This window comes from Camellia sinensis, chromosome 9 (assembly GCF_055761805.1).
Source record: "Camellia sinensis isolate YWXY chromosome 9, ASM5576180v1, whole genome shotgun sequence".
Lineage (NCBI taxonomy): Eukaryota > Viridiplantae > Streptophyta > Magnoliopsida > Ericales > Theaceae > Camellia > Camellia sinensis.
The window spans coordinates 49,561,143-49,587,181 of record NC_138969.1 but is presented as its reverse complement, the minus strand read 5'-3'; the positions used below and the strand labels follow the sequence as shown (position 1 = coordinate 49,587,181).

Sequence of the window (26,039 nt, the reverse complement as noted above, 5' to 3'; positions counted from 1 at the left end):
CTTGTGTTCTAATACTCTCTTTAATTTATTCTAAAACTAAAATGAAGAATAATGCAAAAGTAGAAAATTTTGGACAACAATGGGACAAAATTTCAGACTATTTTTTCTGACACCCCCGACTGATGGAATCAAGGCTGAATTTATAAGCAAATTTCCAAAGCCCCAAACCGGTGTAAAAGTGATCAACGTGTGCCTTATTCAAATGAACAGATCTGTTTGCAAAATAAATCTGACCGTTGCTTATATTCAAGCAAATTGAAAAAGGTTCCGAAGACGGAACAGTACCTGTTGGAACTGTTGGGATAAAACATTAAATAATTTGAATAGTTTATTCAAAAAAGCTAAAGGGGAAAAGTTTCTAAATAAATGGAATACTAATATTAAACTATTTGAAATAGTTTAATCATTTTTTAGGAAATCATTTTAAAAAACCAAAAATAAATTTATATTTAAATTAAATTCCCACAATAATTTTTATTGAAAAATTCAAATAAATTTTGTTTAAAAAATTAATGTTAAATCCAAAAATGACGTCAACTTCCCATTCACTCATAAATGGTTTTGACGTTTCGTCTTCACCGTGTGACTTGCCACGCGGCAAGGAACACGTCACATCTTCGAACCCACCCCAAAAGACGTTTGGGACCCACTCAATTTTGGGCTAAAAAATATGCCTATTTAAACCATTTTTCCAACAATCCCCCACATGAATGGAATTTGACGGAGAGAAAATGCAACAACATGATCTATTACAAAGAGTACAGAAAATAGAAATATTCTGCAAAGGATAGGTAGCTTTTGGCTTTGAACCTTCCCTTGTGAGACACTATCGGATTTACTAGCTAACCAGTGAACATGATGTCTTGAACTGTTCAGCCGTTTGTGTAAACCAAGACAATAGAACTCACACAGTATATTCCCAGACACAGTTTAGTTCTCACTATTGTGTTCATTTTGGCCCGGAACAACCTGGTCTTTCATGAGTGTTCTAAAGACTTGTAGCCCTTCACAAATCTTATAGAACCGGCCTAGTTCACACTCACATAGGTGATTCTTATGAAAAGTATCCTGCCATACTCCACTAGGTTTACCTAGATATAAGAATCATTAAAATTTTACTTAACCTCAAACGCTGTAGACATCACTTATTTTATCATAGAAATGGGTAGGAGTTGGACTCCACAGTGATCCTTCTGAGTCAATCACAACTCGATTGTCCCTTTGAACCTAGATCTTGGGATCTCCAGTCAACTAAGTTGGGTTGCCGTTGTGGTAACTCTTATTTAATAGGCTTTAATCCCATTCCCCTCGATGAATTCTCAACTAACTCTCTTGCTAACCCTTTGGTTAGTGGATCCGCTATGTTGTCTTTAGATTTAACATATTCTATGGAAATAATTCCATTAGAGAGTTGTCTCACGGTGTTATGTCGACGACGAATGTGTCGTGACTTACCGTTATACATATGACTCTGTGCTCTACCTATAGCTGATTGACTATCGCAATGTATGCATATAGCAGGCACCGGTTTTGGCCATATTGGAATATCTTCAAGGAAGTGGCGAAGCCATTCTGCCTTTTCCCCAGCTTTTGTCTAAAGCTATGAATTCAAATTCCATAGTAGACCTAGCAATACAAGTCTGTTTGGAAGATTTTCAAGATACAGCCGCCCCACCAAGAGTAAAGACATACCCACTGGTGGACTTCGAGTCTCTAGTATCCGATATCCAATTTGCATCACAGTATCCTTCAAGTACTGCTGGATATCTCGTATAATGAAGCCCAATATCATGAGTAAATCGGAGATATCTTAGAACTCTTATAATTGCTTTCCAGTGTTCGACTCCCGGATTACTCGTACATCTACTTAATTTACTTACTGCATAAGCTATATCTGAGCGAGTGCAGTTCATCAAGTACATTAAGCTTCCAATAATTTGGGCATATTCTAATTGAGAAATACTTTCCTGTATATTCTTAGAAAAATACAAATTAACATCTACAGGAGTTCTAGCAAGATGATCATCATCTTTGCTGAATTTGTCAAGTATTTTCTCAATGTAATGAGATTGTGACAAAGCATATCCTTCTGATATTTTGGTAATTTTCATACCAAGTATTACATCAACAATGCCCATGTCCTTCATGTTAAAATGTTTATTCAACATTTTCTTGGTAGTTTTAATCATGTCATTATTACTACCAATGATGAGCATATCATCTACATAAAGACATAACCTTTATCTGTGTTTTTAATATAAACACATTTGTCACACTCATTAATTTTAAATCCATTTGACATCATTGCCTTATCAAATTTCTCATGCCATTGCTTTGGCGCTTGTTTTAAACCATATAATGATTTAACCAATTTACACACTTTCTTTTCTTTTCCTAGAACAGAAAACCCTTCTGGTTGTTCCATGTAAATTTCTTCATTTAACTCACCATTTAAGAAAGCGGTTTTTACATCCATTTGATGAATTTCTAAATTGTATAGAGATGCAATGGCAATTAGCATTCTAATGGATGTGATTCTAGTAACCGGTGAGTATGTGTCAAAGTAATTTAGACCTTCTTTCTGTCTAAAACCTTTGACTACAAGTCTTACCTTGTATTTATTTATTGATCCATCCGCTTTCAATTTTCTTTTGAAAATCTACTTGTACCCAAGAGGTTTACAACCTGGTGGCAAGTCCACTAATTCCCAAGTGTGATTTTGCAAGATGGATTCAACTTCACTGTTGACAGCTTCTTTCCATAAAGGAGCTTCAGGACTGGACATAGCCTCTTTAAAAGTTAAAGGCTCATTTTCTAACAAATATGTTAGAAAATCTGGACCAAAAGATTTTAAGGTTCTAGCACGTTTACTACGCCTAAGTTCCTCTTTCTCATTTTGATCTAACTCTTGTTCTTGATCATGTGCCTTGATCCTGACTAGTGATAGCATCAAAAAATCTTTTATTAGTACTAGTCTCTTGTCCAGTCTTCTTTGGAAATACATGTTCAAAGAAAGATGCATTCCGAGATTCAATAATAGTATTTACATGCATTTCGGAATGTTCTGACTTATGAATCAAAAACCGATATGCACTACTATTCTTGGCATAACCAATGAAAATGCAATCAATGGTCTTAGGACCTATCTTAGTCTTTTTAGGACTAGGAATAGCCACTTTAGCCAAACACCCCCACACTTTTAAGTATTTGTAGGATGGTACTCTTCCATGTCACAATTCGTAAGGTGTTTGATTCACTTTCTTTCGGGGTACTTTATTAAGTATATAATTAGCAGAAAGTATTGCTTCCCCCCACAAGTTCTGAGGTAATCCAGAACTGATTAACATGGCATTCATCATTTCTTTTAAAGTCCTATTTTTCCTTTCAGCAATTCCATTTTGTTGAGGTGAGTAAGGAGCGGTGGTTTGATGAATTATTCCATGTTCTTTACAAAATTCACCAAAAGGTGATTCATATTCACCACCTCTATCACTTCTAAGTTTCTTGATTTTCTTACCAAGTTGATTTTCAACTTCATTCTTATATTGAATGAAAGTTTCCAAAGCTTCATCCTTGGTTCGAATTAAATAAATATAACTATATCTAGTATAGTCATCTATAAAAGTGATTATATACTTTTTTCCACCTCTGGTTTGAATTGATTTAAAATCACAAATGTCACTATAAATTAATTCAAGTGGTTCCGTACTTCTTTCAATTGAATGAAAATGAGTTTTAGATAATTTTGCCTCAACGCAAATTTCACATTTATGATTTGAATCAATGTTAAATTTAGGTAAACATTCCATATTAATTAATCTACGCAAAGATCCATAATTAACATGTCCTAGTCTACCATGCCATAAATTTGAAGACTCAAGCAAGTAAGAAGAAGATGTAGTATTATTAATAACTGAGGGTACAATGGTCATTACATTTAACTTGAAAAGGCCATCAGACATGTCACCTTTTCCTACATACATCCCATTCTTAGTAAGTATAAATTTGTCACTCTCAAATACTAGCCTAAACCCATTCTTACTCAACAAAGATCCAGAAACAAGATTCTTGCGAATGTCCGGTACATGCAACACTTTGTTGAGAGTGAGTTCCTTTCCAGATGTCATTTTGAGTATAATCTTTCCTTGTCCTTCAACTTTAGAAGTTGAGGAGTTGCCCATAAAAAGTTGTTCACCATTGTCCACTGAAGAATAAGATGTGAACATCTTTTTGTCGGCACAAATATGGTAAGTAGCACCAGTGTCCACCCACCATTCTTTAGGATTTCCGACAAGATTTACCTCAGAAACAACTGCAGAAAGATTGATGTCATCGACACCATTGGAAATATTGTCCACTTCAGTCATGTGGGCTTGAGCAGGCTTATTGCTTGTTCTTCTTTTGCTTTTGCCTTTGCTACGGCAATCTTTGGCCCGATGTCCCTCTTTGTCACAGATGTAACATTTGCCATTAAACTTGTACTTTTTATTTCCCCTCCTTTAGAGCCTTGTGATGAACTTTCTCCATAAGACTTTCGTTTCTTGGTTTTTGAAGCATGTTCCACCACATTTGCCTTAGACTCCATAGGAAGCTTACCAGCCCGTTTTTCAGAATTGCGGTTGTCCTCCTCAATCCTCAAACGCACAATTAACTCGTCCATAGAAATTTCTTTGTGCTTGTGTTTGAGGTAGTTCTTGAATTCCTTCTAGCCTTTTGGTAATTTTTCAATTAAGGCTGCAACTTGAAAGGATTCACTGAGAGACATACCTTCTGCGTGAATGTCATGCAGAATGAGTTGGAAATCTTGAGCTTGGCTGATCACAGTTTTTGAATTAACCATTACAAAATCCAAGAATCTGCCAACCACAAATTTCTTTGAGCCGGCATCTTCCGTTTTGTACTTTTTCTCTAACGATTCCCAAAGTTCCTTTGCTGTCTTGATTGGACTGTAGACGTTGTATAATGTGTTGTCAAGTCCGTTCAAGACGTAATTCCGGCAAAGGAAATCGGCATGTTTCCAAGCATCAACCGCAGCAACCACTTGCCGGTCGGTTTCATCCTCTTTCAGGATAGGAGCATCTTCACGGAGGAAACGAGCTAGGTCAAAGTTGTAAGATAGAACAACATTTTCTGTTGCCATCTTTTAAAGTCAGTTCCTAAGAACTTCTCTGGCTTTTCACCGTGATTTATCGGTACTGTTACAACAGGAGAGGGGGTTAGCGTCATTGCAGCCACCACAGTAGTACTTGTTTGGGCATTTGTTTCAGTAGCCATCAATTCTAATATATAAAACAAAATTATAATTAGAATTTATACTACACAGAAAATTAAACCAAATTCACAGAATTAAATTCTGTAAAATTAAAAGAAACAAGAATGTAACTTTTATTTTTCAATTAATTTTAAAACAAAATAAAATTTTATTTAAACAAATTAATTCCACACAGAAAATTAAATTCTGTAAAATAAAAGAAATAAAACCTATAACTTTTATTTTTCAATTAATTTGGAAATAAAATAAAATTTTATTTAACCAAAATAATTCCACACAAGAAATTAAATTCTGTAAAAATAAAAGAAATAAAAACTATAACTTTTATTTTCAATTAATTTGGAAATAAAATAAAATTTTATTTAACCAAATTAATTCCACACAAGAAAATTAATTTCAGTAACACTTCAATAATTAAAATACTGAAACAGAATTTTAATTAATGAAAACTCAGAAAATAATTTCTAAAACCCAAAATTAATTTCTGAAAAAATTCCACAAAAATATATTCTGAATTGTTAATGACACCAGTATCGTATTACTAGTTGTTGTCAAAGAAAAGAGACAGTATATTACTACTATCTGTCAAATAGCATATAATCACTATTTGTTTTTCCAACCAGAATATTATTTTGTAAATCCACAGAAAATAATTCTATTCCGAAATTATTTACGAAGAATGAAAAAAAGGAAACAAACGAAAAATTCTGTAAACAGAATAATTCGAATATATCTTAAGATTGTTGGAACAATCTTCTGTGTAAATAAAATAACTTGAAATAAATTCAAACAAAATAAATAAATAATATACCAGATTTATTTATCGAACCGAATAAAAATTAAGACCAAGTTGAGTGTGTGACACTCTGTCCTTAAGACAGATTCGCCCCGCTATGGTACTTACGGATGAGTGGCGTCTATCTCCTAGGATACAATGATCTTCACAAATTGTAGTAGTACTCCAAACAATTTGTTCGGCGAACCAAACCTTGTGTTCTAATACTCTCTTTAATTTATTCTAAAACTAAAATGAAGAATAATGCAAAAGTAGAAAATTTTGGACAACAATGGGACAAAATTTCAGACTATTTTTTCTGACACCCCCGACTGATGAAATCAAGGCTGAATTTATAGGCAAATTTCCAAAGCTCCAAACCGGTGTAAAAGTGATCAACGTGTGCCTTATTCAAATGAATAGATCTGTTTGCAAAATGAATCTGACCGTTGCTTATATTCAAGCAAATTGAAAAAGGTTCCGAAGACGGAACAGTACCTGTTGGAACTGTTGGGATAAAACATTAAATAATTTGAATAGTTTATTCAAAAAAGCTAAAGGGGAAAAGTTTCTAAATAAATGAAATACTAATATTAAACTATTTGAAATAGTTTAATCATTTTTTAGGAAATCATTTTAAAAAACCAAAAATAAATTTATATTTAAATTAAATTCCCACAATAATTTTTATTGAAAAATTCAAATAAATTTTGTCTAAAAAATTAATGTTAAACCCGAAAACGACGTCAATTTCCCATTCACTCATAAATGGTTTTGAAGTTCCGTCTTCACCGTGTGACTTGCCACGCGACAAGGAACACGTCACCTCTTCGAACTCACCCCAAAAGACGTTTGGGACCTACTCAATTTTGGGTTAAAAAATATGCCTATTTAAACCATTTTTCCAACAGTTAAGTTAACATTGTTAAATTAAGAATGTGTTCATAGATTAAATTAAGAATGGAATCTATGTTCAAAACAGAAGTCAAGTTAACATTGCCAAGTTAACATATTTAAGAATAGGTTCTGAAATATGTTCATATTTAAGAATGGAATCTATGTTCATAGTTCAACGGTTAAACATTCTGAACACATTAAATTATATTTTTATGTTCATCAACAATGTTAAAGATTCTGAACATATGTTCATCAACCATTGTCAGAATCTATGTTCATCAACCAAAAAGAGTAGGGGCAAAAAAAAGAATGGAAAATCTATGGAAAAATCGAAAGGGAGAGAAACGAACCTCGTCAGCTCACTCTTCCAGATCGTCCAGATCGTCTCCTCTCCTTTGTCCTGTATCGTCGCCTCACTCTTCCAGATCGTCTCCTCTCCTTCGTCTTATATCGTCGCCTCTACGTCTAGGGTTCAAAAAAGGAAAGGAAAAAACTAAACAAAAAGCAAAGAAAGCAAAAAATAAATACAAAATGATATCATTTTGTAATTTTGTTGGGAGTACTGCAGGAAAGAGGAGCCGAAGATCCAAAGTCAATAAAAAGAGAGCAACAAGAGAGAGACGGGCTTGAGAAGATGTATATAATTTTTAATTTTTTCAGATGATACGGGCTTTTATCCAATTATCGTCGTCAACGACCAGGGACGACGACAATAAAAAGAGAGCAACAAGAGAGAGAAAGACACCGAAACAAGAGAGAGAGAAACGACAACGCCATCAAAGGCTCTAAAGACTCCTCACTCGACGTGTTTCCAAAGCCTTACACACACACACACACACACACACACACACATATATATATATATCTCTTCTCTCACTCCTCTCCTCTGCAACTCCCCCTTTCCCTTCTCTCTCATCACTCGTCAAGCACTACCCACCAACTCAACTCACCCATTCTCTCTCTCTCTCTCTCTCTCTCTAGCTTAAGCCTAGGGCTTATGCTTTGTCGTTTCTACATATGTGGAATCGCTGTTACGTTACTCTCTCGTTCTTTCTCTCGCTTAGACTGAGTTAGGGTTTTTTTTTTTTTTTTTAAATTATTTTTCCTCTCTTCAAAGCTTTCGATGTCTTCGTCGTTGAAGAATTGCTTCAATTCGAACTGTAAGGAAGTGTTGGAACGGTCGAGGAAAGGTTGGCGTCGTCGGACTGGCGAGTTTGCCGACCTCTGTGATCGATGCGCGTAAGTAATTTTTCACTTCACTTTGCTAAAAATGTTTCATCTTCTGTTTCTATCTTTGTTGTATTTTGGGATTTGTGGAATGGTTTAATGCCTGTTCTTCTTCAGTTCTATCAGCTAAAATTAGCAAAGTGTGTGCTTTTAGGGCTTGGGTAGTGCTTCTTTTTCAATTGCTTGATTTGGTAGCATCTTAGTGGATGTTTAGTTAAGTGGTAATGGACTAATTTGTAAACCCAAGGTTTGCCCGGTTGTTAACTTGTGAGTTTTGAGATTAGTCGAGGAGCGTGGAAGCGGGACTGGACACCCAGTTATCTAAAGAGAAAACAGAGTTTGCCAAAATTTAGTTATAAGGACTTGGTGTTGGATAAGTGAAATTTCATGCGTAGATTTCTGCATTTATTGATGTGGAGTTATGGGATGCATTTACTAGAGTTTTATTTCTCCTATTGGGCTGCTCTTTCAGATAGGGTTTGCCAAATACTGAAAAAAAGTGTACTTTCTCTATTGAAATTGATGGAAAATAAATCCAAACACTCTCCTCAACCAACTAGCTAACTAACTAGAGAGAGAGATTTTGCAGCTAATTGTCTCAAATACATTTAAGAGAAATTTTTCTTGATAAATTTCTTTGGGAGCTATTACTCGATGAATCAGGGTAGTAGGTAAAGGATTTTTTTATTTGTATTGGACAATGAAATTCTTGCTCATTCTTTTAGTATTGCTTGGAAGTTTTATCTGCTTTGAATAGGTTATGTATTTTGTTCAAAATCGACAAAAGCAAGGTCAATTACAAAATGTATAAGGTTCAGATGGCAACGTGTTTTGGGATTGCTGTGATCATAGTTGTCAAATCGAGATTCGAATTGCGAATCGAATCGAATCGAATCGCGAATCGAATTGAATCGAATCGTGAATCGTAAAGATTCGGTTACTTTTTCTAAATTAGTTAAAAACATATATCTACGCATTTAGATGTTAAATATATGTTATGAATATAAATTATTTAGACTTAAATCAATAAAAATGTTATTTTGAATAATAATCAGGTAGTTTAATAGGTAAGAAGTTAACAAAGGTTTCTATGTAAGATCACCATATTACTTTTTTTCCTTTTTAGATATTTCTTATCAACCATTCTTAATAAAGATGTAATATCACCACCTTGCCTTTTTTCTTTTTTAGATATTTCTTATCAGCCATTCTTAATAAAGATAGTAATCAAATAGACAAACTATCAATTTTCAAAGTAACAATAATTAACAACAATGTTGATATTTGGACAATAAGCATACATACTTTTGTAAGTAACAGTGAGCAAATAATTAGAAGGAATTATTTAGAATCTTTTATTTTAAAACCTAAAACATTTTAAAAAGTGTAACTGACCTCACACATATAATATTCAATTTAATAAAATAATAATAGATAATTCATAGTGTAACTTTAATCTTAAATATCTTTAGAAGATATATTATGATTTTTTAAAAAGAAAAAAAATGAGAAGAAAAGTTAAAAATATGTTAGGTCTGATTGAATCTGATTGGATCCTATTAAAAACTCCATGATCACTAAAATAACAATAAATCATGTATATATGTTGGTTATTTTGGTATTAAACGTTATTAAAAGTTGTATTACGCCATTTTCACTAAAAAGATGGAGAAAAAAAGAGTTGAAAATATGTCGTACACAATAATTTCAAAAATTGTATGAATCGTAAAAAATGAATCGAATCGTGAATCGATTGTGAATCGTGCGATTCACTAGAGATTCACTTCCAAAATAGATTCACCTATAGATTCGTACCGATTTTGCAAAAATTGCGAATCGAATCGCGAATCGAATCGCGAATCGTAAGATTCTGATAACAGAGGCTGTGATTTATATACCTTAAGGAGCTGTTTGGGAGATCTCAAAAACCAGCCAATTAATAGTTAACAACTGGGTTGGAATTTAATTTAGTCTGTTGGTTGGAGAATAGTTGTGTGGTCCAGTTCTTCAAATGGTAATAGTGGATTGCTTGTAGGTTTCGTTTGTCCCATTTGTAACATTGACACACATTCTCTTAAGACCAAGGTTTTAAAAAGTAGCCGCAATCGTTATGTAACGCCATTACGTAACGGTTTTGGTTGTTACCGCCACCCGTTACAGCCGTTTTTGTAGTATGATTGAGATTCACAGGTGTGTCGGCTGTAGCGGCTGCCATAGTGGTCATAACGGTGCCGTAACAGCCTGTTACGGCTGTTACGATACCGTTACGTAACGGTTTTGAACTGTTTCTTTCGAAAAAACAAAAAATAAGCTGAAAATGGGGGAAGATGGATAGAGAGAAGAGGGAAGATAAAGAGAGAAAATGGAGGAGCAAGAGATAGAGAGAGAGAGAAGAGGGAAGATAAAGAACATGTTATTGATTTGTTGAAACTGTAAGACCTATGCTATTCTATTCAGTTGTTATCACTCAACCATTTTGTTTGTGTGTCTATAATAATAATAATAATAATAATAATAAAGTGTGGTTATTATTTATTTGGCTTGGTTAAAATATGTATATATATATATATATAGGCTCTTATTTATTCTCTTATTTTTGTCATTATTTATCTTATATATAATAGTTAGTGATTGATTTTTTGTATAATATGAAGTCATTAATTATTAAAATAAAATGTAAAAAACTCAGTTTATAATGATTTAAAAATATGAAATATATTGGATCATACTTAAAAATTTACAAAAATTGATCAATATTTATTTTAAACCCAATAAATATGATCATGGAAAAAAAAATATGCATATCGGTAAGTTTTTTTCAAATTGTGCGAAAAATAAAAAAATTCACGGTTCCGGTTATCGCAACCGTTACGCTGCGGCCTTTACACCCCGCAATCGCAACCGCAACCGCTTTTCAGAACCGTGCTCAAGACAGTATAATATTAGAAATTGAGATGGCGAGAGTTGTTTACAAAGTTTTGCCTACATGTCTAATATGAAAATCCACGAACTATAGGTGCTTAGGATGTGATGGATATGTGCAGGATTATCAAAGAGGTTTTTAGTGTTACTTGGGCTAGAATTGAAGAAAATTGCTGCAACCATGGTTTAAACCACCATGAAATTATGAAAATACAAATTCTTGGATCCTGTCATCTTTTCGAGGGCTTACGTTTCAGGTGTTACGTAGGCTTAGTTATGACAATTAAACGTAAAATGTGTATGTGTGTGTGTGTGCAAGTGCGAATGATTTGGAGAGCACCCTGCACTTCGGAAGAGAAAAGATTTGAAATTGGACTTTACAATTTGCAAGTTTCTATCCCTGTTTTCATGATGTATAAGTTCAAATAAACAGAATTAATCATACTTTGAAATTAATCTTCTGATCAGCTTACAAGTTACATTACATTATGAAAACATGTTGATTCCTCTAATTATGGTTACTTGAGTCAGGATTGCCATAGAGAAATGATTAGGCAATTTTCTTTCCTAATGAAATCATGTTTCTATGTTCTTGTAAACAAACCAAACCAAACTAAGCCTTGGGTCCCAATTAGGTGGGATCGGTTATATATGAATCCTTTTTGCCATTCTACTTTGTCAGGGGCTGTATGCTCAATTATATTTAATAAATTCATATAATTTGTTTAATACTGCATCTCATGTTAATTTAGATGTTTCCCTCGCCCTAACATTTCTGTTTATGATAATCATAGTACTCTTCTTACCCGTTGCATCTACAGATTTTTGGTGTACGTGATCCAACCATCTTCTTTAAAAAAAAATAATAATGATTCTTGGGAGGAGAAATTATGTGGCTCTAGTGGGCTTTGATTTTCAATATGTTGTCTATCAATGGATACATAATATTATTGTTGGTGTCCAAGTATTTTTGTTAAATTTGAAGATTGCCTGAGGATTTTTGAGTATCAAGCTTTATTAGGTCTCTGGGCAAATTTTCAATTTCTATGGGTGTTGAGAACTAGGTCTGTAGTAGAAAATAGAAATTGTACAAAACCTCAGTTTGAACCATTTTAGACTTTTTATGCGAAACACTTAATGACAACGAGGATGATAGTGAGAACTGCGCTGGATGTTGGCAAATGATATCCTCTTGCCTCCTTTGTAATGGGAACAGGTGGCAGAGGACACCACTTACAAATTACATGTGTTGGTGAACATAGGGGAGTGATATTGCTTACACTGTCCTTAATACTTGCAACTTTTTTAATGAGTGTGTATTTTTTTTTTCTCTGGCAGTATTATATATGTGAAAAGTATTCTCAAAACTTTTACAGTTAATATCAATGTCAAATCTAGTACACATTATATTGTGGCTGAGTATGGTGATTTGATGATATATTTTTATTTACCAAAATGATTGCTCTCGAATGTGTAATGATTTGATATTCATATTTACCAGAATTCATCACTCTTCCACCTTCTTTTCCTTCCTTTCCCCATGGGGAAGGTGCTAATATTAGTTTGCATCCAATTCAAAACTACCATATCCCTCAATTAAATGTTCCATACCTGTGTTATCTTAACAGTTTGGGTTGTTTCAAAGATCATTTTATATGTGTTTTACATGTATCCATTTCTCTCTTTTTTTTACTTTGAGGTAATGACTATAGTTTTTGATGGCTCTAGTTCGGCTTATGAGGAGGGAAAGTTCTGTGAGACTTTCCACTTGGATGCTTCTGGTTGGAGGTGCTGCGAGTCTTGTGGGAAGGTAAGTGGAAGATTTTATTTTTCCTGGCTAGTTTGGTTGATTCACGTGCTTTCTTCTGTAGAGTTGACATGAGATTAGGTGAATTGTGTCTTCCGAGGACTTTTTTAAAAATTTTAATTCTTTTTTGTCATATGGTAATTTATTGCAGATCTTTTAATGTTATTTTTTTTTCTCTGCAGCAAATTCATTGTGGATGCATCGTGTCATTCCATATGTTTGTACTGTTGGATGCTGGAGGAATTGAGTGCATAACGTGTGCAAGAAAAAGTTTCATTTTGGTGAGTTTTCTACATTTTTTTTAATGATTATTTATTATTATTTTTTTAATTTTTGCGACCACTGGGTTATCAGTAATGCCATATTAGTGAAACTTGCCAGGCAAATTCCATGTATTAATGCTGATTCTCTACTATGGGTTGAATTGTTTTGATATCCTTTTACTAGTTACTGCAACTAAAAGTGAGCTTATCATATGATTGATTCAAATTATGGATGGGCACGGGGTGGGACCAGGTCTAGTGTCTTTTCTCTCTTAAGGATTATCTAGCAGCCTGCTTCAACTGTCGCATAATAATATTATGCTCCTCTGCGTCTACAAAAAATCATGTTACAGTACAATATCTTATTGCATGTTTCAGACACCAAATCCTGCCTGGCCTCCACCTTCTCTCTTCCTTCCTGTAATGCCTGAAAGAATTAAAGACCTCTCTACCAAAACTTGGCGTCAGATGGCTGGATCAGGTCCAGTGCCATGGCGGCAAGCACCCAGTTTATTCAGTTCTTCGGCTGCCCAATCTGACTTGCAACCAAGGATGCCTTTTGAAGTTCACATACCAAGTGGCATTGATAGACTTGTTAGCAGTGAGCGACCATCTGCCTCTTCTTTGGAGAAGAAGAAAGTAGATGATTCATCTGCAAGATTAATGAATGGTACCCTGAAGCTTGGTACATCCGAAACACTTGAAAATGGGAATGCAGGTATTGATCTTTTCCTACCTATATATGATCCAATGAATGAAAGTTTATTACTTGCTATGCTCCTCCTACATCCAGGGGAAAGTTTTCTAATATTCACAGTGAGTCGTTGGTTATCTTCATGTGGGCATTTTGTTGCAGGAATCAACTGTGGTGAGCAAGCTAATCCATGTGTAAATGTTCCTCAGAAATTGACCTTCTCAAAAAATGACACTTCTGGTTCACACTATAGTTTGGCTCTATCTTCTGTGCCACCAAATGTTGCAAATGATCAAACAAAGGCTTCTGGCACTCATGCACCACGACCAACTCCTCCCCCTCTAATTGGGAAGCAGTTCTGTGGGCATGATGGAGCCGACTCCTCTGGGGAAACTCAGATACGAAATGGAAGGCCTCGAGGTGATGCCCGATCACGAAATCAGTTACTTCCCCGGTACTGGCCCAGGATAACTGATCAAGAGCTCCAGCAAATCTCTGGAGAGTATCCTATTGTTCTACATGGTGCTGTGTTTAAGATTTTATGATATGTTTACCCAATGATATTGGTATTTAAGATTATAGTTGTAGAAGCAGGTTGTTCTGAATTCAGATTTCCTGTATGCAAAATCTTTGAAGTTTAGTTTTTTGGTTTTCACAGAAGATGCTAAAGTTTATTTTTATTTTTATTTGGTGAAAAGGCTATTTTAATGTGCAATTAAACAATCTAGTTTCTTGTTATCCTAAATTTTTCTAATTTGTAATTAAGCAGTTTAGCACCTTATTAACCTTAACCACATGTAAGTTCAAATTCTGTAATTACTCCTTTATTTGAGAAGATGTTAAGTGCCAGTGATGCAGGGAGGATAGGGCGCTTAGTGCTTCCAAAAAAATGCGCAGAGGTGAGTTTTCATGCTTAATTTCATGGGTAGTGTTTGATAACCTAATTTAGCACTACTAAATGTATTAAGTGAAAATCAATTAAGCCCGTTGGATAAATAAATAAATAAAAATTGTTTATTCAAATAAAACTGGATAAATAAATACGGATGGTAACATTTTCTAGCTTTTAAACATTCCTGATATTGTTGTTGTGTATTCTTACTGTGAAACAGGCTTACTTTCCGCCAATTTCTCAGCCAGACGGTTTGCCTCTCAAAGTCCAGGATTCAAAAGGGAAGGAATGGATGTTTCAATTCCGATTTTGGCCCAACAATAACAGCAGAATGTATGTTCTAGAGGGGGTCACTCCTTGTATACAGTCAATGCAGTTGCAAGCTGGCGACGTAGGTAACTTTCTGACATTGCTAAATGCTAGAAAAACAACCCTTTGGGAGATTCCAACCTTTGCTTTAGTTGAATGGTTCCCTTCCATGTAGCTCAGAGTGATGCTTTTAGGTTGAGATGAATGTTGTAACATATTACTATCATGGTCCTTTTGGTTGAGACCTCGCTTACTGTTGTTCCTTATTCATCCCTGCCTTTTCATCTTTGGAGTATTTTGTCTGCATGGTTTGGTATTGCTTGAATATCTTTCATAATTTATTGTTTATCTCTGTTCACTGATGAAAAGAATTGTTAATGCCTATCTTGATCATTTAGTGACGTAGCATAAAAGTTATGCTTGTGCATTTTGGTGGTTTTTCAATTGCTGTCTCTTCACTTCAACTTCCCTCTCCTAAGTGGCCCATGGAAGTGTTTGATTGAATTTATAGTGAGTTCTTTCTGTGCTGAAGTTTGATTTTATTTCTTCAGTAACATTTAGTCGGATAGAGCCAGAAGGGAAGTTGGTCATGGGATTCAGAAAGGCCTCAATTGCTCCACCATCTGATCAGGTTTGACTATAACAACAAGGCAGTACTAATTTTTTAAATATTTTATGGTCCTGTAAAGAATATTTACTGTCTGACCAAATATTAGTACGTAGGAGAGATTCTACTGTCCATGTAAATGCTCATGTTTTCCCATTTCTCAGTAACCCATTATCTCTACTTAACAGTTGTACATGGTTAGTGTTATGTAATGTACCTGCGGTTGCATCAATCAAGTCCGGTAATTCAACACCCATCCATTATTGATTGTTTCCTTAAAATTTCTGAAAAGGCTTGGAAGATGATGCCATTGCTTTTCTTTGCATACGATATAACTATTGTTATTTTGAATATGATTCTAGAGGGCACACACTTTGCATTTGCAGCAATTGTAATTTGTTCTTTTACAAATTGATTAAATACTTTTAAATACTGATAGTCATACATGTTTTTAGTAGTATAACTTAAGTAGTTAAAACTTTTAGTAGTAGTTGTAACCACTTAAGAAAGCTAAAACTGAAGTGAATTAAAGAATGTTGGAGATCGAGGTGGAGGCAAAACTTGGTTTTCACTTAATGTGTATTGACAGGTGTGGAAATTAGGGTAGAAACTGTATGTTGATATTTTCTATATCCCATATAGTTGAATTAGAAGTGTTGTCTTAAATCTTTAATAACATTTGTAACTGCAGAAAATATTTTATGAAATATGAAATAACCATGGGCTTGGTGTAGAATTTGAACGGACTCTTTCTCGCTTGCAGCATTTAGTGGCATAAAATACAACTAGCTGAAATTTGATGTTTGTAGAGTCAATCATGTTCTCATCAGAAAATGACTGTCAAATATAGGCAATATCTATATCAGTATTGCTCAAATCTAGTCAGCCTGAAATTGATGTGCTCGAAATATGTGATGCGTATGTATATCTGAGATCAAACCAAACCAAATCAAACCAAACCAAGCCTTGAATCCCATTAAATGGGATCGGCTACATGAATCCTTCTTCATTTGACTCTATCCAAGCCCATATCGTTAGTCAAATTAAGGAGATTAATATTTCTATTTACTATACTAGTCCGTTGCAATCTAGGTCTGTCCCTTCCTTCAACACTTTTATATACCGTCACTGTATCATATCTCTTCACTACTACATTTGTTGGTCTCAATTGTATATGACCAAATCATCTCAATCTATTCTCTCTCATCTTATCTTCTATCGGTACTACTTGGTCTCTGTTGCATATGACCAAACCATCTCAATCTATTCTCTCTCAACTTATCTTCTATCGGTACTTCTATCCATTCTTAAATATACTCATTCCTAACTTTATTTTTTCTAGTCTTGCTACACATCCACCTTAGCATCCTCATCTTAGCAACACTCATCTTATCTACATGTTATTTCTTGATTACCCAATATTTCGTCCCATACAACATCGCTAGTCTAATAGCCGTTCTATAGAACTTCCCTTTTAGTCTAACGGGTACTCGTTTATCGCATAGTACCCCATATGCACTCCTACACTTAAGCCATCTCGCATTAATTCTATGGACTACATTCATTCCAATCTCCCCAGTCGTTGTGATAATCGATTGTAAATAACAAAAATGTTCGCTTTTAGGCAGTGCTTGGTCCTCAATTTTCACTTTTTCTCTGCTTCCATTGTTACTGTTATTAAAATTACACTTCATGTACTATATTTTAGTTCTGCTTATCTTAAATCCTTTAGATTCAAGTCTTCAACTTAGTATTAACTCCTTCTCTAGTCTTATCCACTAGCATGATATTATTTGCAAAAAATATACACCATGGCATATTATCCTAAATATTTCTCGTCAACTCATCCATAAATAAAGCAAAAAGATAAGGAGTTAAAGTTGATTGTGTAACCTTACAATAATTGGAAATTCACTTGTCTCTACAGCTAGCGATCTAATAATGGTTATAACACCTTCATACATATCTTTAATCACATCAATGTAACCTTTTCTTTTCTAACACCTACTAGATTATATCTTGAGGAACTCTATCATATGCTTTCTTAAGATTGATAAAAATCATATGAATCTCTTTTCTTTTCTCTATACTTTTTTATTACTCTCCTCAAAAGATAGATCACTTCTATTGTTGACCTACCAGCATAAACCCAAATTGATTCTCTGACATTTTTGTTATATCTTGTAGTCAACATTCTATCACTCTCTCCCACACTTTCATTATATGACACATTAGTTTGATTCCTCTATACAGTGTTTTAAAAAGTGCGCTTAGGCGCGCGCCTAAGCCCAAGGCGAGATGAAGCGCAGCCTTGCGCCTCAAGCATGGCGAGGCGAGGCGACATGGGCGAGGCGCAGCTTAGGCGACGAAGTGCGCGCTTTATTATAAAGCCTGAGGCGTGCGCTTCATGCGCTTCAAATGTTTTTCACTTCAGCAGCCCCCATTTGTTTACTGTGTGGATACCCACATGGGATAACATCTCATTTACATCATAAAATGATACAAACGTGGGTCAACAGAGCAAAAACATAGGTTCTCTTCTCCTCTCTCTCTTCTCCTCTTCTCTGGTTCTCTTCTCTTCTGCTGGTTCGATTCTTCTCTTCTCCTCTGGTTCGATTCTTCTCCTCTTCTTCCTTTCATTGTCTTCTTCTCGCTTTTGTCTCGCTCTCTCTGTCGCCTTCCCTCTCGCGATCGCGATCTCTCTCTCTCATCTGTCTCGTTCGCGATCGTGATCGTGATCTCTCTCTCGTGTTCTCTCTCGCGCTGACGACCTATCTCTCTCTCTTTCTTCTGTCTCTCCCTTTATCTTCTATTCATATATATATATATATATATAATATTATATAATATCTAATATATAATATATTATATACAATATACTTATAATATATAAAATATAATTGATTTATATATATAATATAATACAATACCTATTATATAATATCTAATATACTTATAGATAATATGTAAAATAAAATACATTAATTATTTAAAAATAAACACACATATATAAAATAAAAATATACTTATGTAAAATAAAAATAAACACATGTATATAAAATAAAATAACAAAATTAATTAAAACACATTTTTTAAAAAATATAATAAATAAATAAAATAATATATATATATATATATATATTAAAAAATTAATTATTTTTTTTCTTCTTATTAAAAAAATTAATAATATACATATTAAATATTTGTTTATGTAGAAAATTGTGCTTTATTAATATTTTGCTTAACTTCTATAACTTGCGCCTCGCCTCGCGCCTCGGGGCTTAGGCTCCAGGTGACCTTGGCGCCTCGATGCGCCTAGGGCTTTTTAAAACACTGCCTCTATAGTAGTTGCAGTTCTGGACATCTTCTTTATTTTTATAGATTGGCACTAAGATTTCATCTTGCTAAATAACTTAGTCAACTAAGCCACTCCCTTCTTATCTAAACATTTCCAAGCTTCAATAGGAATATCATCGGGTCCTAAAGCATTACTCGATTTCATCTTGTTAAGTGCTATTTCTACTTCAGAGTTCATAATCTTACGATAAAACTTGTCCTGATTTTCTTTATCACTACCCACTTCATCCTCTCTTGACCTACCTTCATGTTTCTCATTTAATAATTTCGCAAAATAGTTCTTCCACATTTCCTTAATCTCTTCATCCTTTACCAACACCTTAGAGTCCTCACGTGCACTTAATCTGATTAAAGTCTCTTATTTTTTTCTCTCTTATCTTAGTGAGTTTGTATATCCCCTTCTCTTCCTCCTTACTAGCTAGTCTAGTGTATAAGTCATCATACGCTTTCAGTTTAGTCTCTTTCATTGCTTTTTTGACCTCCTTATTAGCCAATTTGTAGCTCTTAAGGTTTTCCTCAGTTCTATTATTCTGCCACTTTTTAAAGCATTATTTTTTCCTTTTTACTACCGTTTGAACCTCCTCTCTCCACCACCAAGTTTCTTTAGAGTTGGGTCACTTTCCTTTCGACTCTCCAAAAACTTCTCTTGAGATTCTCCTCATACAGTTGGCCATCGAGTTCCACATAGTGTTAGCATTATCTTCCAAGTCCTAAGTATCTTCTTTATCCATTCTATTCTAAAATATTTTTAGTTTATCCCCTTTTAGGTCCTACCATCTCGTCCTACGACGTCCACTATCCTTCTTAGCTTGGTGTAGCCTATTAAGGCATAAATCTAGTACCAAAATCCTATGTTGAGATATCATGCTCTCCAGGAATCACTTTACAATTGCTGCATTTTAGACGGTCCACTTTTTTTTTAATTTTTTAATTTTTGTCAGCAACAAACAAAGATTTTATTAAGGCAAAAAGGCAAAAGAAATGAGGATAAGGCATCCTCTATAAAGAAAAACACATATAAAAAGACAAAATAGCCTAAAGAGACGAAATTCATAACAAAGAGGACACTACATATCACAAACTGACACTCAATCTGATGCAATAATAAAAAGAGGAATTCCTTTGAACAAAGGATTCATCGACACCCAAAAAGAAGTTAAATGTCGAACTGTTTCCCATAAAAAGTCAACATCTCGAGACGGTCCACTTGTTTTTACTAGAAAGTAATCTATTTGGCTCTTAATTGACCGGCTCTTAAAGGTTATCAAATGTTCCTCTCTCTTTTTATACATAGTATTGGCCACCACTAGGTCAAAAGTCAACGCAAAATTTAAAATACTTTTTCCAGCCTCAGTTCTATCACCAAAACCATACACACCATGCACCCTCTGATATCCTAGTTTATTTATTCCTTCATGGCTGTTGAAATCACCTCTTATAATTAGGTTCTCTCTTACAGGTATCTCCTCTAATACTTCATCAATTTGGTCTAAAAAATCTCTTTTAGTCTGATTATCTAATCCTACTTGGAGGGCATATGCACTAATAACGTTCATTATATTCTCTCTAATAATTAGTTTAACTAATGTAATCCTATCATCTTTCCTAATGACCGTAACTACATTCTCTACAAGATTCTTGGCAACTATTATTCCTATCCCATTTCTGTATCTATCCTTGCCATTATAATATAGTTTAAAGCCGGTATCTTTTATTTTCCTAGTTTTCTCACCTGTCCACTTAGTTTCTTGTACGTAAGATATACTAACTCTCCTCTTAGTCATGACATCTACTAATTCTATAATCTTACCAGTTAAAGTTCTTACATTCCATGTGGCTACCCTAAACCTATAATCTTGGACTAGCTTCTTTATCCGTGCTTGTCTAGAAAAACGCGGAAACCTTTGCTATTTTTTGTTGCACCCAAGTGTTGATGCGGCGCCCCTTGCTTACTTTTCAAAACACTCGGAGGCAGGCACAACGCTTCACTTAAGGGGAACAACCTAGCATTTAATTGATTCAAAGCATGATTCATTTTCATAAGGGATCCGATTGGCTTTTTTACGTGTTGGCTGTGGGCTACCTAACACACAACCCTCCTCCTTTACCCGGGCTTGGGACCGGTAGAGTTGTTAAATAATCCCGGTGGAGTTATATTTGAGGTCACTTATTTAAAAAATAAAAATAAAGAAAAAGAAGATATTTGTGATTGCCTCAAGTCATTACTGCATTTCAGCTGTTACATATTATTCCTGGAAATTAGCAACCAGACAATATGATTGCATATTTATGAAAATGTGGATTACTTGTACTTTAATATATTATTTGTTTTTATTTTGAGATTTAGAAGTACCTAATCTCAAACTCCTAAATTAGAGAATGTTGCAATCCAGTAAACGTTAACGTTTAATTTGCTGCACATCTTTGGGTGTAGCATGACACACACTCGATAAGTTCTGGCATCTTTGTAGAATATGTAAGCCTTTGTATAACTATTCGTTTTGTTAATCTTACAGGGCTGTGAAACTGTCAATGCTAGTAATGGCGTTGCTATGAACGGAAATATTAATGCAAAAAAAAGCAAACCTGGTGAAGTTCTTTTAACTCATCAATTAAAAGGTCATTCGGTATCACCTGGGTTTTCGTCAATCAACCAGACTATTCCAGCAGATCAAGCAATTCCATGGCCAAAACATGATAAATCTGGGTGCTTAGCCAAGGGAGCTAAATCTTCTTTCCGTGGTAAGAGGAAGAATAGCACATTGGGTTCAAAGAGTAAACGCCTAAGAATTGAAAATGAGGACCTGATAGAGCTGAAGCTGACATGGAAACAAGCTCAGGGACTGCTCCGCCCACCTCCAAACCATCTCCCAAGTGTTATGGTGATTGAAGGCTTTGAGTTTGAAGAATATGAGGTACTATACTTTGTCTCATTTCACGTTTGACTTGAACTCGTGTCGAATTTTGTTCTCTACAATTGTTAATAACAATTTCCAGCTACTGGTGAGAATATAGCAACATCTGTAATTTTTTGAGTCAGTACTTGCCTCTCATAACAAAATTCAAGTATTCATCCAAAAAATATAAAAAAATCTGATTAAAGTTATCAAAAGGACCATGCCATATATGTTTTCTTATATCTAGCGATGAGATCTTGTGAGATTTGGAAGGTAGAGGTATGTGCTGTGGAATATGCTTGATTACGGGGCAAAAGCAGACCAAAAGGTTAGGGCACAATTGGGGTTGGATAAGAATAACAAGGGCTACGTAACTCGCTGAGACTTTTGATGTTATCTTTTTTTTTTCTTCTCAAAATCAGAAACTCCTTTGATCCTATAATTCACATGATAGGCTAGTTTTTGTCAAATGATGATCAACTACCATAGTGCTTTATTTTCAAAGGCAACAGGTTCTCTGACTTGATTCACTCTAGCAGGATGCACCGATTATTGGGAGGCCTACGATTTTTGCAACAGATCATAAGGGGTAAATCACTTAAATGCTCTGACTTGTATTCAAATTCTTCCAGTTTGATTTTATTTTCTTACGCTAGTTGTGGAGTTTTTATCTGCGCGAGGAAGTGTTTGTTTGCACAGAATTGACCTCACCCCAAGATAATGTTTCCCCTTTTAATGAACAATCAAATTAATATTGTATTATTTGGATTGTATAAACTATTTGAAAATTATTCTGGCATAAAATTATTTGCATAATGCTGATGCTGGATTCTATATTTTTCTTTCGTTTTCTGATTTTTGTATGAATTTTACGGAGTTAAAATATTTCACTTGCATTGAATGTTCAGCGATGGTATCCTGAGTTTCATTAAATGTTGCATCCTGCAAGTATCTGCAGGTTTCATTTCATATTTGGTCTCCATTTTAGGAATGTGACATTAGTTCTTTCATTCTTTTGTCTTGAAACTGAATTTCATTTATATTTCTTAATACTATACCATATCTCAAGGTCTTGCTACGACTTTTAATGGACTTGTTATTGTGTCTAAATCTTTTTGGGCCAAGTAAATACTAATGCTGTTTTGAAACTGTGTCAGTGAAAAGATCCAATGGGCTCAATGTGAAGACTGTTTTAAGTGGCGCAAAGTTCCTGCTGATGCTTTTCTTCCCTCAAGATGGACCTGTTCTGAAAACTGGTGGGATCCAGAAAGGTAAAATTGGTATCCATTTCTGCTTCTGAATCCTGGACTTTTTGTTCCTATATACAAATTTTTGTTTTTGTTTTTGTTTTGAGCTATGTCGTTGATTGCATTCAAAACAAGCAATGAAGCCAATATATGTTCCTCATCTCATTGAGGGATGTAAATGTGGATACAGGGCAGGTGCTCTTGCTCCCAAATGGTTTTATAGCATCATGTGATGATTGTGCTTTAGGTTTCAAGGCTTTGTGCTGTGATTCCAAGGGTTGCCATACTGATCTGAATGGTTCGTATGACCGGCTGTAATGCTTGCATCACTTTATGAACTTGTACTTTCTTGAGTGCCCGACTTTCAATATGATAAAGAATCTCTTTTTTTTTTTTCCTTTTTTTTTTTGTTTTTTTTTTGTTTTTTTTGTTTTGTTTACATGTTCTCTCAATACTGATATGGGTAGATCAGAGAAAATCTGAAAGCACCCACCTCACCTTCATAAATTTCAAACTAGCATCATCAGCATGTAAATTGGGAAGCTCTAGTACAATAGTTCACATTGGATTCTCTCTCTCTCTCTCTCTCTTTCTCGCTTTCTCCTACACAAATATGTGTTTTTGTGATTTTTCCTTATTTGTGTGTGGAAACACATGAACAGTGACCCTCGCTCCTCCAGAACCATGCTGGGAGTGGTACCTTTTGGTTTTGTTTGGATCTTGGACTTGTGGACAGAAGAGAACAAAAAAATAGCTTCTACTTCAATTCTCTTTTCCCTTTCCTTTTCTTTCCCTCCACAAATCCAAGCTCTTCAGATTTTTCCAGAACCATGCTGGAGTGGTTACCTTTTGGTTTTGTTTGGATCTTGGACTTGAGTGAGGGAAAAGAGAACAAAAAAAAATAGCTTCTACTTCAATTCTCTTTTCCCTTTCCCTTTCTTTCCCTCAACAAATCCAAGCTCTTCAGATTTTTGCTCTATTTACCTTTTTTACTAGATTTTTATGCAAAAATCAAAGTGTCACAAAAATGCTTTTTTTATTATAAAAAATACTTATCAAATGGCTACCTTAGTTGCTTCTGTACATTAGAGAAAATTTGGAAGTACTTATCTTTCATTCGTAACCATGAACTTACATCATCAGCCATATCATTCTGGAAGCTCTAGTACAGTTGTCTGCTTGGGACTCTCTCTCTTCTGGAAGTGGTGTTATATAACTATCTGAATACATAGAGAGTTGGAGCACTTTAGGAATTGAGTTAATTTTTTTTGTCCTTCTACAGATCAGTGTGTTCAGTAGTTCAAGAATTGACTGCAGAACAGCTTGAAGATCTGGTAGCCACTAGTACTCAAGGTATGAATACGTGAACCATTTCTTGGTGGTGGTTTTTTTTTTGCCCCTTGTTTTTCCTTTTTTCTTCCTTCCAGATTTCATGTGATGTGTGATCCTTGAATAACCTGAGGAAGGCTCATAAAAGGTCGCACATTTGGGTTGTATAATTTCAAGTTGATCACTATTTCTGTGTCTCTATGAATATCTGTAAATACCATGTTAATCAAATCATAATGCTTTCATTTCTTGGTTTTCGTCAAGCTCAACTAATCATGTGATTGCGATTGCGATTGCACAGCTGCTGCTAAAAAAACGAAGGTTGCTAAACAGGACCCGGATTCAGTCGAAGCTTTGGAGGGGCTTGATGCACTTGCCAACCTAGCCATCCAGGAAGAGGGTGAGGCCCTACCAACATCATCGCAAGCCACAACAAAGCACCCACGCCATAGACCTGGTTGTACATGCATTGTCTGCATTCAACCCCCAAGTGGAAAGGGCCCTAAGCACAAGCAAACATGCACATGTAATGTCTGCTTGACAGTGAAGCGCCGTTTCCAAACCCTATTGTTGCGGCGTGAGAAGAAACAATCTGAGAAAGAAGCTGAAACTGCACGTCAAAATCAACAACCGCATCCACATTTGCCTGAGAAATCGCCAGATGATGAAACCCTGCTATGTACTAATACAGGAAGTAGTAGTCCAAACCAGAAAATGGCAAACAGGGATGATCCTGAAGATGATCCGAGCAAGATGAGATCGACTCTTTCACCTTTCAAGGGCCAGATTGATCTGAATATCCAGCCGGAGAGGGATGAGGAGCTGTCACCGGGTTCAGATTCTGGCGGCGTGACTAGGTTGATCCAAGATGCGACCGAGAGTTATCTGAGGCAGCAGAGATTGTCGAACTCTAACAGAAATTCAGCTGGAAATCAGGCTCAGATGAACTTTGGAAACGGTAGTATTGCCACTGTTAGCAGTCATGGTGAAGCTGAAGCAGAATGTTCCGTACCTTTGTCTACAAATGCATCAGCATCAACCTCAGGAACAGAGAGATAAACGGCAGGATTTCTCTGTTGAAGTCGTGGATAATTTTTGTTGTACATTTATCCGCGTTTGCAGACTTGTACATAAAGAAGAGAGGTAGAAACTGGACCATAGTGTGTAGAAGCTGATGATTCTGCCGATTTATATGTATTGTTATCCTCTCTCTACAGGAATAGAAGTGGACACCAGTGTATGGGAATGGCACTGGCAGTGACTGGGGAGTGGGTTGAAGCTATTTAGTTGCCTTTTTGGGAGCTCAATCTGTTCTAAGATGTAATTAAGCTACATATATATGTTTTGGTTTGTTTTATTTTTATTTTTTGTTCTCATTTCACTAAAATAGAAATTGCTTGCAGTTAATTTTTATAGTTGTTTTTCTTGCAATGATTTATATAGCATAAGTTGAAATCCTTTCATTTTTGCTGAAAATATTAGTATGCCAACCTATGAGGGTCAGTTCAAATGGTGAGTCGCCAAATTCCATTCAGTACTTTATA

At 35.0% G+C, this 26,039-nt stretch overlaps 1 protein-coding gene across 2 annotated transcripts; it reads left to right on the top strand.

The window, feature by feature from the left end:
• Positions 1–7,572: 7,572 nt before the first annotated feature.
• LOC114320155 (B3 domain-containing protein Os07g0563300) lies at positions 7,573–25,906 on the top strand. Of its 2 annotated transcripts, none has more exons than XM_082886800.1 (13): positions 7,573–8,183; positions 12,822–12,903; positions 13,083–13,181; positions 13,542–13,881; positions 14,020–14,359; positions 14,660–14,756; positions 14,970–15,144; positions 15,610–15,689; positions 21,539–21,937; positions 22,459–22,508; positions 23,077–23,190; positions 24,449–24,519; positions 24,797–25,906. In XM_082886800.1, the coding sequence occupies exons 1-13, from the start codon at positions 8,068–8,070 to the stop codon at positions 25,552–25,554; spliced, it is 2,721 nt and encodes a 906-aa protein (XP_082742926.1). In that variant the 5' UTR covers positions 7,573–8,067; the 3' UTR covers positions 25,555–25,906. The 2 variants fall into 2 exon arrangements, with proteins under 2 accessions (XP_082742926.1, XP_082742925.1); XM_082886799.1 differs by having other exon boundaries at positions 22,456–22,508.
• The last annotated feature ends 133 nt before the right edge of the window (positions 25,907–26,039 follow it).